The sequence below is a fragment of the Meleagris gallopavo genome, chromosome 1 (assembly GCF_905368555.1).
Source record: "Meleagris gallopavo chromosome 1, MGAL_WU_HG_1.1, whole genome shotgun sequence".
NCBI lineage: Eukaryota > Metazoa > Chordata > Aves > Galliformes > Phasianidae > Meleagris > Meleagris gallopavo.
Genome location: NC_139404.1, coordinates 81,850,898 through 81,864,101, shown reverse-complemented (window position 1 = coordinate 81,864,101; position 13,204 = coordinate 81,850,898). Strand labels below are relative to the sequence as shown.

Here is a 13,204-nt window from a genome sequence, read left to right as displayed (position 1 = left end):
ATTCAAGTTCTCTGAGATGACTCTTAGTGAAGTTCTTTCCACTGGGTTGATAACCAATTGCTGACATTGACTTAAATGTAGAAAGCACTGGATGTATATAGGTACTAAAAGGTACCGTAGTTGTATTTCTTTATCTGTACCTAGAGAAATTATCATTTCTTTAGCCTGGACTCAAGAAAATGAACAGAAATGAAAGACAAAAACTTACTACTGTTGATCTGCAAAAGGTCACAATTAGCCCTATGCTTACGCTTTCTATCTCTGATGGTCTCCTTTTTTTCCTCTTTTTTCCATGCCCGTTTAAGTACTGTCTTCTTCCAAGATGGACGTTCCTTATCTCGGTAGTACTTCTCAGAGACTGCTACAAGTCTATAGGTGGAAATCTGATGATTGCTTTGAATAGCATGAACAACAACAGTGTCAAATTCCAGCGAGTCTCGAAACCTAAAAAGTCAAATTAGACAAAACTGTCTGATGCCAGTAGGAGCAACCTACCGTTTTTCCTTCACGAAAAAGACCTAAGTAATGCAGTTTACTTAGTACATATACAATTATTACATATAAATACATATCAATATAGTCACTAAGTAAGAGCATGATGACATGTGACATCATCTATTGACTTTTATCCAATCTAGGAATAGAAATGCTCAAGAATAAATACATTAACACTGTTCCCAATATCAAAACTTATATCAGGTTCTACATGAGAGTAACTGTCATCTTTCATTAAGGGGTGGTTAAAAATAAATATATTCATTCGCCTCTTATGCAGTCATACACTAACTGTGAGTATGACTCACAGTAAGTGAGATAACTAAGGTATCTTTGTTATTGTGTATTATTTCTACTGTGGATTTATTGTTATGAATTCATCTTTTGTCATAGGAAGATAGACCAAAAATGAATCTCGCACTTAAAGTTGTGCTCTTGAGGAAGCTCATGTTATAACTTTAAGGTATGTAGAGAACATTGTTCTAGCAGTGACACTGACAGACATGCAGCATACTTAAAAAATGGGTTCATTTCATAGGTTGGTCTTCATAGTTCCAATAAGAATTCCAGAATCTTACTCACCTTACTGACAAAATCCCAAGCAAACTTATTGCCTCCCCCCAGAAAAGACTGTTTTTCTTCATATAGAGATAAATTGGAATTTTGACACTTCCTCGATTTGCATATCTGAATTTTGACCAGGGATTCAAAAGAAGGAAGCACATCCAAATATCAGTATATACTCTTGTGTATTTTTCAAGTCAAATAAGGACTGAATCATTAATAGAAGAAAAAAAATTTGACTTCGTAAGGAAAAAAAAACACCCAAATTATTCTACTTTGTGCAACAATAAGCCCCATGGCAAGGACAACAGGAGAGGTAGAAAAAAGCACTACTTACCAATTCTGTAATTTCTGCAGTCCAATCAACTGTTTCTCATGCTCCCAAGCTAGTTCCTTTTCCACTAATTGGATTCTTTGTGCAGTCTGCCTATTCAGCTCCTCAAAGACCCTACGGTCCATCTCATACTGCTGTAGAAAACACAGAAAAGCCAACATCACATTATCCTGACAGTTGGGTTTTGCTAACAAATATTTTTGCCCTGATGTCAAGAGTTTCATGAACATTAACACAATCCTTTAATTCAAGAGCTATTCAGATCTCCACAGAAAGCCTCATTTTTTTCCCCACACACACTTCTTAAATGGCACAAATCATCAGTCGTGATTCAGAAGTCCTGGCAAATTATGTAATTGAGTATAGTAGCCCATAGCACTGGACATCTTTGACATCGACATTTTAGAGGGTTTCTCTAATACAAGATGACTTATGAAAAGCAAATGAACCTCTCTTTGCAGTTGCATGTGCTTTGGTAACTCCTGATTCTTTTGAAGCAGAAAAAGAAACTCCTGTCTTAGTGCTATTAACTCCTCTCTTTTCCTGCTTTTCTTGTCTTCAGCTTCTTTCATGATCCGTTCATACTCCTTTTTCTGCTTGACTTCCTCAATGCTGAAAATGCAAGACGGAAATGGTATTATCACAATGAATAGAAGAAAGATTACAATTTGTGTAACCTTTTAGATTTCCTTGACAGCCTTAAACTTCAAGGGGACTCAATGTCTCTGAAGGTAACTTAGAAAGAAGCCAACTTACTGTATATTTACATTGTTTTAACATCATAGTGCTTTGGCTTTGACCCTGTGTTATCTGAAGTTACATAAGTCTCAGAGTGATAAATTTGAATTATTTCCACAGAAAAATAGAAGAAATGGATGCAAAACCTGAAAAAGCTTTGTGTGTAATGAGGAAATGACCCAAACTGAGAGTGATCAACTCCTCCCTTCTCTTAACAGCCAAAAAGAGAAATGTAGTCTGAAGAAAGAGCTGCTAATGCTTGGAAATCTCTTCCAACATTATTCAAGCATCTCTTACTTGCAAGCACTGGGATCCTCAATGTCTTCAGCAGCCTTCTCCTTCAGTAGACCCATCTGAAATCAAAATGTCTTGCCTTTAAACAAACAATAATAGTTTTAACAGACAATAAAACTTTTACAAAGATTAAGATAGAATTCCCATTTTTTCTCACAACATCAAAAGAAGTCTTCATGATCAATACTGCTATACTAGTCTTAGGTAACAGGTTATATCATTTCAAGATACGAGAAACAATTTTAATTTAGTTTACATGTAAAAGAACAACTTGAGCTGAGTTCTTTTGGACAGAAAGGAAGTCCTATATTCTTCCCATCAACATTAACCCCTACATCACTGTTTGTTCCGGATTCACTGTCCCATAACATTTTTGGTTCTTTGCTGCACAGACCCCGCAATTATATATAATTCTCCTGTCCCCAGTAACTGCCAGACTGACAAGACACATCTTATCCCAGGCTAATTCCAAGTTACAAGTGCAATTCATCTGGTTTGCTTCTGCTGACTGTGCAATGGGTTCCCAATTGTTAGCTGCTAGGATTGATGGATGGACGCTGCAGTCATACAAGCCACATTTCTTTAGGAAATCATGCTTTAAGACATGAGGGTGGCCTATCATTTTACAGTGAATACAGTGGTACTAAATTGATCTGTAATTTAGCTTGATTAGTTTCAGAGGACTTATATTTGATTCTCTAGGAATCTCATTAAGTTTAATTATGATGGAATTTAAAAAATCTTCCACATGATTTAAAACTCGAATAGATACTTAACGAAGATTTACTTCCCTATTAAGATGGCCATTAAGCAACACTGCTAGCCTGCACAATAGCAATTAACCATAAAGATCTTTATATAGAGCTATTTATATATTTGGGATGCTAAAACTATATATATGCAATATAATTGTATATTAATTACTACTTGTAAAATGGGGGCTAGTAAGGCTCTGATACCACAGATTACAATCATTCACTTTGTTTAAGAAAATAATTTTTAGTCTATTTTCAGTGCTAAATATTCCTGTAATACAGGTCAAGAATTTCCACTAGCATGAACAATATAACCCAAATAACTAAAATCCCAATTTCCTCTCTGTCTCCTCACTAAGAATCTTTCAAAAAGTAGTCACTGACTAATATTAAAAATATTTAAAACTTTGTTTTATGTTGATACTTATATTTTTAAGGTATACTGAATGCATAATCATTACAAAATTAATTGCATATGATAGCACTTCCTTACTACAAAGTTTTAATTGCTTCTTTCAAGTTAGTTTTGTTTCGTTCAAGCATTCAAGAAATTTTTAAAATGTGTGGCTGCTGATATGTCTCTCCTTTTGCATATTATCAGTAGAATACTTGTTATCAAGTTCTGGTGTAATCTCTTCAAACCTGCACAGAGATTACTGGACATCTGCAAAATTATTACTACTAATGCTGTGGACGACTGAAAAAGGAACAAGATCATCATCATGCTATGCTATTTTGCAAATTTTAAAGTCCAACTTGTGAATTGTATATTAATGGTACCAAAGGCATTGAGAAACTATACAACTGGCATTTTCCAGTACTAATTTTGGAATCCCCATACAGAGCAGAATCATACTTGCTGGAATAAAATCCAAGAGAGACACTAAGTATGCATATCCTTGTGTTTTTTTCATTCTAGTTATCTCTGTGATTACATCTTCAAGTGAGAAAAAGATAGTAGAATATTACATCTGAACCACACACACTATGTGTACTGGGAGAAAAACATGGAAGATTGAGAAGGAGCAATGCAGTCATATTGCCTTTTTACTAGGAAAGGCTATGCAAGAACTCTTCTTCTAAATTGTTTGGGAAATCTTTGCTTTTGCTATGAAAGATCTACGATGCCAAATTATTGAACTGGATTATAGCCATATGCAGTAGCTTCATAGGCCTAATGCACTGAAATAAGTTAGCAGGGCATGTATTCAGAATTGTTCTGGAACCAGAGATGCAACAATCCATACAATAAAAACGAGAGTTTGGGGGATTTTCAATTAGTGACTTACCCTAGGAGGAGGGATTTTGGCTTTTAACTCTTCGTGAACATCCTCTGGAGACAAAATGTTGAAGGTAAAAATGTTCCCATCTCCTCCACAGGTAAGCAGAAACCTATCATCATAACTACAGCAGATTCCCCGGATCTGGCCATAATCATTGTCATGGACACTGAACGACCAGTATGCCTTCAGGGTGTTCACTGAGAGGTCTTTATCTTGGAGAGGATAAACACGCAGGGCACCATTCTGCATCCCACAAAACATCAGTAGTCTGCTGGTACTGTCAAATAAGAAACCAGAAACAGTAATACAATGTAACTTGCAACAAGTAAGCACAGTACTTCTAAAGAAGAGAGAATCTAGCTGAATAAATAGACTCTTCCCAAGTTTGTAAGAAGGCAGCAAAGTATTTGAACAATTTAAAGTATGTGTGGTATTACTACATACCTTTTTTCAAGTCAGCTGGCTTCTCAGTAATGTTCTAGCATCTACTGGGTATCACAGAACTAATCTCAGCCCTAAACTGGGCAATGTACCAGATAGCTAATGCACAGTTAGAGAATCAGTTTTCCTTCCCAATCTCCATCTCGTGCAGATAGCAGCCAAGTAGAATGCAGACAGCTGTGGATTAAAGTCTAAACTAAACCTGCCTCCTAAGTAGATCATATTTAGCCTTACAGGGAACCCTGACACTGGGATTCTGAAAATAGCTCATCTTTTTCATTCATACTATTCACAGAATCTCTTGAGAAGCCTGTATTCTTTGGACAAAGGAGATGGACTGATCCCTCAATATTCTCCTTGAGAGCTAACTGTGTCCTTTCATTGCTAACTAGTGAAGAGAACCAATGGTGATCTACAGTCCAACCAGTAGGGTAGCAGAGGCTTCTAATGGTTCTCCAGTAAGCATTAAGTGAAAACTGGCACCAGAAGAACTAGGAAGAGTTCTTGTACACTTGAACTGACCCACAATTTAAAAGGGACCAAGTAGTGTACTCTCCTCCTTATCAAGTTCAGTTTCATCAAGCTTAATAACAAAGTTATCTTTTACACTAAACTGTTTTACCAGAAGGAGATCTGGTGGATGGGGTTGTCATCAGTGTCCTCGATAGGAATCACTTCAAAAGGTTCATCTTGCCTGTTTTCAGGGTCTTCTTGGTGCTCATTTGAGGAGAATGCACAGTGATAAAGGAAACCTGAGTCATATCCACCCTGAAAGTGAAAAAACATAAAGAAATGGTAACAAAAGAACACTGAAATAGCTGGATGCAATTTTCTGTATAATACTTTTCTTTCTTAAGGATAGCTTAAAAAATACATCTAGAGAATCTATATACCCACAGAAAAAAATCTGTAATTATGATTGGCATTACTATCCAGCCAGTAGAATCAATATGTTAAGATTCTACTTCCTACTAGAAAGGGAGCAGGTTAGTCTTTTTGCCCGTTCAGGTGTCATGAAGAACACTAACTGAAAAATTTCTTAATTGGACTAAAACTACTGGTTTACTTCAAAAAGATCATTGAAACCATCAACTGTGATGGGAATTCTGTATTCCAGAGACTGCAGGTTTCAAATAATGAATTTCTGAAGACAATCAGATGGGAGTGGAATGTTGCCATATCTTGCAATCCAAGCAACTTTAAAAAAAAAGAAGAAAAGACAAAAAGAAAAAAAGAAAAAAGGATTTACCAAGGAAAGCCAAAATTTCCCAGGTGCTGAATAAAACCCACAGAGAATGGGGCTGGGCTCCTCTGGTATGTAGATTGATGGCAATGGCTCTTCTTCTTCTTCAGGTTCTTCTTCTTCCACCTCCTTTCCCATCGCCTGTAGCTGCTTTATCCGTTCGAGTTTTGCTTTTTCCTTCTCTTGCTTTTTTCTCTCCCTCAGTGCAATCTCCTCTTCCAGCTGTTATAACGAGCAGTGAAACAGAGACATAAAACCAACGCAATTCGTGAGTTACTGACTGAAGTAGTCTCATAAACAAAATTCAAGGTGGTTCTGGCATTACATACACAGAAAGAGAAATATCTTTTCCTTCAACTAATCAACCAAGCCTCATGGGAAATGCCCATTTCCCCCCTCCAAAGTGTTTAAATCAGGTTCTTGGAAACAGAAGTCATTCTGCATAAGAAGCAGACTTCAGCATTTCCTCAGAGAGATTATTCCCAATATTAACTACTGTTAGTATGCTACTTATGCAGAAATCTTCCTGGAAAGGATAAAAAATGCCTGGAAAGCTGAAGTCAGATTTTCAGGTTCTAAGATGTCACTGATGTACATACAGTAAAAGAGAGAAACTGTAATGGACTTGACTTCTTAAAACTGAAGGAAGGACACAAAATCATTCCATTCAAGCCACCTTGAGCAAAAACAAATAGCCAAAAAATTGTCTAGAACAGGTTTTTCTTAAGAAAATATTTGATAGAAAGTCATAGAGAAATGCCTAGAAAGGGTTTCAAAAGATTGTTCTTTTGTCCCAGAGCAGCATAAGTTGAACCTTATGTATTATGTGTTGACGTTTGTCCAATCTACACTTTAAAGATCTCCTACTATGGTGATTCCATGGTCTACGTAATCTATTTCAGTGTTTCACCATCCTTACTGTTACATCTTTCCTTACATATTATCTAAAACATTCTTGTTGCAACGTATTAATTATTGACCCATTCTCCCAGAGGAATGAGATGACAACGTTTTCTATTATCCTGACTTACTGTGTCTTATACATGTGTATAAATTTATATTTATATTGTTCTCTTTTGACTAAAACAAACAAAATCTCAAAAAACTCAGCACACAATGCATTCAATCTTTTCTTAGACACGTATGCTATCTTTATGGTTCTTAATTGGAGAAAACCACCATAGAATCTTTATCTTGAATGTCGATATCCTCCTACTTATAACAAGAAATGAGACTTCATCTAACATTCGCACTGCTCAGAATACAGAAGCAGTGAACAGTGAAGGCTGGTTAAGAACAGAACCATATAGGCTGCTAGGATAATGGTGGATTGAACTGAAAGTCTGCTCAGTGCAGTTGTGCTCTTCAGCCTACTACCAGCTTTGTTTCTAATTTCCTGAAATTAAAGATAGCTGACAACTCGCATAACACTTTTATTTCTGCACATCTTCTAAAAAGCTAATTTTTATTCAGAAATACATAGATTTCGATACGGAAGGTAAAAAAATGTCCCTTTTAAGTTGTTACAACAGAAGAAAATTGAAAACATAACTGCTGAAAATTAAAAAAAATATTTCATGTTTGCCTCAAAGTGACCACATAAGTGTTTTATGACCATTCAAAGGAATTTGCTGCAGGGCTAACATCAAATAAAGAAACATACTTTTTCTGAAAATTACCAAAATAAAAATATTGTAAAAAACGAGTGTGCTTATTTTACTTTCACTAATGTTTAATCAAAACACACAACATGTTTTCAGTGTGATGCATTTTATATTTGAATGAACAAGCAACTTGAAATTTCAAATGTTGAAATGGACTCCACCTTGCTTTCCCTTCTAAGAAGCTTAGCCAAAATCCTGCACTTCAATACAGAGAGTACAAACTCCAGGAGGAAGCTTTGTCTTCTGAACATTAATATGGGATTTTTCCAAAGGAGACTTCTTTACCTTGATTCGGGATTTAATGCTATAAAAATGAAAGTACTGTGTTGGCAGGTTTTTGATATGGTAGGTGGATACTGGTTCCTGTTTCTCAGGGAGAGGGGCAGGAACCTGGAGAACATATCCATTCTCACAGAGGATGAGAAGTGTGCTCGCCACCTACACAAAAACACAAAAAATACAAGTATGAGGCAGGTGTATAAATGGAATTGAGAGAAATGGGAAAAAGTCAGTAAAGTAGATGAACCTTCTCAAAATCAAACTCCAATCAGGAGACATTAGCTCTTAACTGTATTGTTATTTGATTGGATACTCTTATATGGACACCAGAAACCAGTGAACTTTTCTTATATGAGGGCTGCTCTGAAAGCAATACTTTCTATCTTATTATGTTGGCCCATGATGTCAGAGGTGGCTGTTGGTGGTATGGCAGTAGAGGTGGAAACTTCCCACCAATATTCCCTTACATTTTGTTGTTGTGGGGTCTGACGTGGAAGTGTGTATAAAGCAAAGGTGTGGAACTGAATTCCTACATGAGGAAAAAATGGCACCCATTGGCATTCATTGACACTTGCTGAACATTTATGGAGAACAAACAGTGGATGTGAGTACAGTGAGGCAATGAGTAGTGCATTTTAGCACTGGTGACATCAACATGAAAGATGAGCCATGTTCTGGATGGCCATGCACAGCTGTCACATCATGAAATGAAGAGCATCTTGATTAGCTCATTTGTGAGAATCAGAGGATTACAATCAGGGAACTGCGCACAGAGTTGAAGATCAGCTTCAGTGTGTTGGAAACAGTGGTAGCAACATTACAAAGTTTGAGCCAGATTAGTCCCACAAATGCTCATGCTGCAACAGACAGAAAATTATATGCAAGCTTGTCAGGACCTGCTGAACCAATGTGAGGCTGAAGGTGACAATTTCCTACACTGCATGATTATCAGTGATGACATGTGGTGTCATCACTATGAACTGGAGTCGAAACGGCAGTCCATGGAATGGTGATGTGAATTCCTCATCAAAGAAAAAGTCCAAGATGCAGCCTTCAGCTGATAAAGTGATGTGCACTCTCTTTTGGGGTAGCAAAGGGGTCATCCTCCTGGATATCCTGGAACCCAGACAAACCATGAACTCTGACCACTTCATGGTGATGCCAACTAAACTGAAGGCTTGAACTTCCAGAGTCAGGCTAGAGAAGAAGACATTCTTTCTCTGGCAACACATTAATACCAGGCCTCATACCAGTTTGAAAACCATGGAGCACATTTGCCAACCTTGGTTGGACTGTCCTACCACATTCACCATATAGTCTGGATTTGGCACCTTCTGACTTTCATCTGTTTGGGTCAATGACAGATGGACTGCATAGGCAACATTTTCCTAGCAACGATGCTGTCATAGAGGCTATGAAACACTGGGGTGCTTCTGCTAGTGTAGATTTTTCCTCTTGTTCATCACTGGTGAAAATGCATGGCTAATGGCAGTGATCATGTTGGAAAAGAGTGTTTTATAGCTGAGAATTTGCTCTATCAAATAGTGGTACTGTGCTCTTTGTATCTGTTACACTTTCTATATAAATAAATAGGAGATGGTATTTTGTAGTGACCTCCACACATGTATCCCAGAAAAAGCTAAGGAACTGAAAAAGACCTTGCCTTATACAAAACTGCTATTATACTGAACACCATCGAGCCAGGAAGAATCATAATATATATTGGGGGTCTGGTAAATTTAAAGATAAATCTGGCCCAGAAGTTAGGAGCTGAGTTTTTGTTTTGATAAATGTTTGAAAATCTGTATGCTTCTATGATTTTAAATCCCTTAATACCTTCAAGACTGGCCTGGGAATCTTGCCAAATGCTATTTAGCTTAAGTTTGTTTGCTTTTTTTAATTGTTGGTACATGCTGATTCCCTTAAAATGCCAGGTCAGGAAGAATAGACAAGGTGAGGGTAATAATTATTTAGTGTTTTGAGAATTTATAATGCAAGTCTGTACGTAGTTTCAATTTTCATAAGCTACCTGGAGAACAGAGAGATTACCATCTGACCCAACACTAAAAATGTGCCAGGGGATATATTAGAGTTGCTACGGAAACCTTAATGAGGAATCATATCTTCTACAAAATCTCATCCTTAAAAACACATTCATTAAACGTATAGTGTTTAATTACCAAGGCGCTTATTTAAAGAGGAAAAAAAAAACAACAAAACACTCTGATGCTTGAATTATGCTTATTAAGCACTCACATCTAGCAGTGGAGACTTATTACCTGTAGTAAAAAATTACTCGGAGGAATGTGACACATCAAAAACATGATGGGTACTTTTCTGGTAGTAAGAAGCATCTTGTCCTCAAGCAAAGGACCCAAAATGTAACTGTTTGACCAAAACCTGTATGTTCTGCTGTAAGATAAAGTTCATGCTAGAAAGAGCTCTTTTCCCAGCGCATTTTTTATCTGCTCTCAAAAAACAATCAATAATAGTTGAAGTCTGCCATTGTAAAGCATTATAATGGACCCTGGTGGCCACTTTTTCAGTTTTAAATATAGTGAACTATCTTCCTTCTAAATAACAATACTGAACCAGCAAAAAATTCACATTACCATAATCACACCAAATTTCTAAAGTACTATCAAGAATCTATTTGCTTATGTCACTGAATGACAATGAATACTTAGCGTAAGTTCAGAGAAACACAAATGTTTTCTTAATGTGCTCTGAAACTTTTGTCTACAACTCCAAATGATTGTATTAATGTGGGCAAAAGGCACAGGCTTGCTGGTTCAAGGCAGGTACTCAAAATACTGCACAAAATTCTGTGGCTTATCAATGTTTCTGCTCTTGATTATGCAAAGTCCAACATTTATCAAAGTGAATGAACTAGACGTAAAGCTACACAAAATCTATCTTTCATTCTGAAGGTGTGTAGAAAAAAGCAGCAAAACATGTTTTGCACTGTGTATAGAGAACGTAGCCAGATTGATGGACCTTCACTGGTTTTCATTCTGACATAAAAGAGAAAGAAAAAAAACAAGCATGCATTACTCACATGAGAAGGTGGAGACCACTGTAATGCCTGCACAGGCCCAGGGACATGGATGAATCCTATTGGCTTGTATTCTTCTTCAACAGCAAAAAAGAAAACTGTTTTGTCTTTACTCTGAAGGAAAGAAAAAAAAGAAAAAAAAAAGGAAAAAAAAAGATTATTATCGATTGAAAGCGGACAAAACATCTGAGCGATTTTAAGTACTGTGTGAAACACATCCTTCAGATGTTCTTTGGCTAGATGAAGGGATTTGCAAGTGCATTAGAAGTTAGAATTGAATTTTCATGATTCCAGTGTGGGGGAATAATAATCCTGCTCAACTTCCTCTAGGCTGCTGAGTAGAGCTGTAGGCCTCAGTTGCCCTTATGAGCCTCTCCTAGCATCTCAATTTAGGCACCTTTTGCCCACTGCTCCAGGAACTCACCTAAAGGCTAGGCCTAGGTCTTCTGCCCTAGCCTGAGCTATGTCAGAGGTATACCTGTTCACAGCCTTGTATTCTGATGTTCCCAAACTGTTGTCTGGATTTCCTGTTTTGATCTCTGATGTAGCTTGTTACCTGTTTCCAGTTTTCTGACTGGAAATCATTTCAAAGCCTAGCAGACACACTGACAAACTGATCAGTTGATCTTCTTGTAATGCAAAACAGTGTTGGGCATCTACCGGTGTTCTACCAAGCTGGTGTACAAATGGACTTGCTTTTACTAGATGTGAGATACTACTAAACTAATTCAAAAATAAGCCAAACGCATCTTCAAAAGGGATTACAGAATTCACATTAAACAATCCAGTAACTCAAAAAACAAATTGTATGTATTGCATGATTGCTTTCCTTCAGGAAACAAAGCGTGTGCAAACAGATCCTTCTCTTCCCCTGGCACTACTGAGAAGTACTGAGAAGCAATCAACAGCAATAACAGAAGTATAACTGCATTGTCAGTGACCAAAATTTGCCTTAACTCTTTAAATAATCTTGGAAGTTGTTGCTTAATAAAAATAAACAAAGGAAGTGATACATACCCCCGTGGCAAAGACATCTCCATTTCGTTCATACGCCAAGGCTGTAACTGCAGCAGTATGAGGTTTAAAAGCTTGTTTCAGATTTATCTCTGCATTACTTATATTGGGCCGTTCAGCAAGAGTGGGAAGTCCTTTGGGATCATAAACTTCAATTATGCGGACAACACCATCTTCAAACCCCACAGCAATTAGACTTCCTTTAGGATTTACCTTTGAGTGGAAGAATGAAGAAGAAAAAAATAATCACAGTTTACTTCAGCGAGTTTAGAATAATAATCTGTATGTCACGTGTTCTGCTGTTAACTTGTAACTCATCTTACATGTACGTGACAAGGGAAATTTTGTTTATTCTTTCTAATAAGCCACCGTAAAGTGAAGGATAGGACTGAGTAAAAGTGGAGGTGTGGAGTGGTTAGATTGGTTCATTGGTTTGGGTTTTTTGTCTGTGGTTTTCATTTTACTTATTGATGACATGCTTTGAGACTGGGAACTTTGGTGAAGATGTAATTACAACTAATGAGGAAAAGGTGGTTCACACAGATAGGCATCCATACCAGTATCTTCTTAAGGAGAAGATTTGAAATTCAAAAAATAATTATTATACTATCTTGAATATAATATTTGGCATTCAATGTGGGTATAATATTTGAAGAGATGCGGGCATAAACTTGTGTCTGGCTGACCATGTAAAGTTCAACTGTCAACTGAGACTTGAGATATCTTACTTGAGACAGAAATAAATTTTGGAGACTTTAATTTGCCTTGAGGGTAATACAGTTGATAAAAATGTAGACAGACTTAAACTGTGAGAGAGAAGGGTTAGCAGAAACAGTCTTGTGTTTTAGCTGGAACTATCTGGACTCACAGATGTAGCTGATAATAGCCATATACAGTAGCATCTTGAAGTGATTTACAAGCTGAGTCAAATTCAGATATGTTGCAAACTGCATCATCACATATATGATGTTATGTACAGGCTGTAATAATGTGAACATTAATGTATGCTAGAAAAGAGACTAAAAAGAAAATTGCTGTGTGAGGA

The 13,204-nt window shown here is 36.9% G+C and overlaps 1 protein-coding gene across 7 annotated transcripts in view; it reads right to left on the bottom strand.

Annotated features, from left to right (window-relative positions):
- The window catches only part of CFAP44 (cilia and flagella associated protein 44), a 55,616-nt gene that overhangs the window by 26,421 nt on the left and 15,991 nt on the right, over positions 1 to 13,204 (bottom strand). For all 7 annotated transcript variants that reach the window (XR_014886840.1, XR_014886844.1, XM_085237750.1 and 4 more), the window contains 10 exons: positions 12,163 to 12,372; positions 11,149 to 11,259; positions 8,097 to 8,249; positions 6,154 to 6,369; positions 5,527 to 5,672; positions 4,470 to 4,740; positions 2,429 to 2,484; positions 1,843 to 2,005; positions 1,397 to 1,527; positions 251 to 444 (listed from right to left, as the gene is read on the bottom strand). Coding sequence is in view for 5 of the 7 variants with exons in the window: in XM_085237750.1 (XP_085093876.1) it covers positions 251 to 444; positions 1,397 to 1,527; positions 1,843 to 2,005; positions 2,429 to 2,484; positions 4,470 to 4,740; positions 5,527 to 5,672; positions 6,154 to 6,369; positions 8,097 to 8,249; positions 11,149 to 11,259; positions 12,163 to 12,372 (1,651 nt within the window). In the remaining 2 variants the exon portion in view is untranslated. The remainder of the gene's footprint in view (positions 1 to 250; positions 445 to 1,396; positions 1,528 to 1,842; positions 2,006 to 2,428; positions 2,485 to 4,469; positions 4,741 to 5,526; positions 5,673 to 6,153; positions 6,370 to 8,096; positions 8,250 to 11,148; positions 11,260 to 12,162; positions 12,373 to 13,204) is intronic.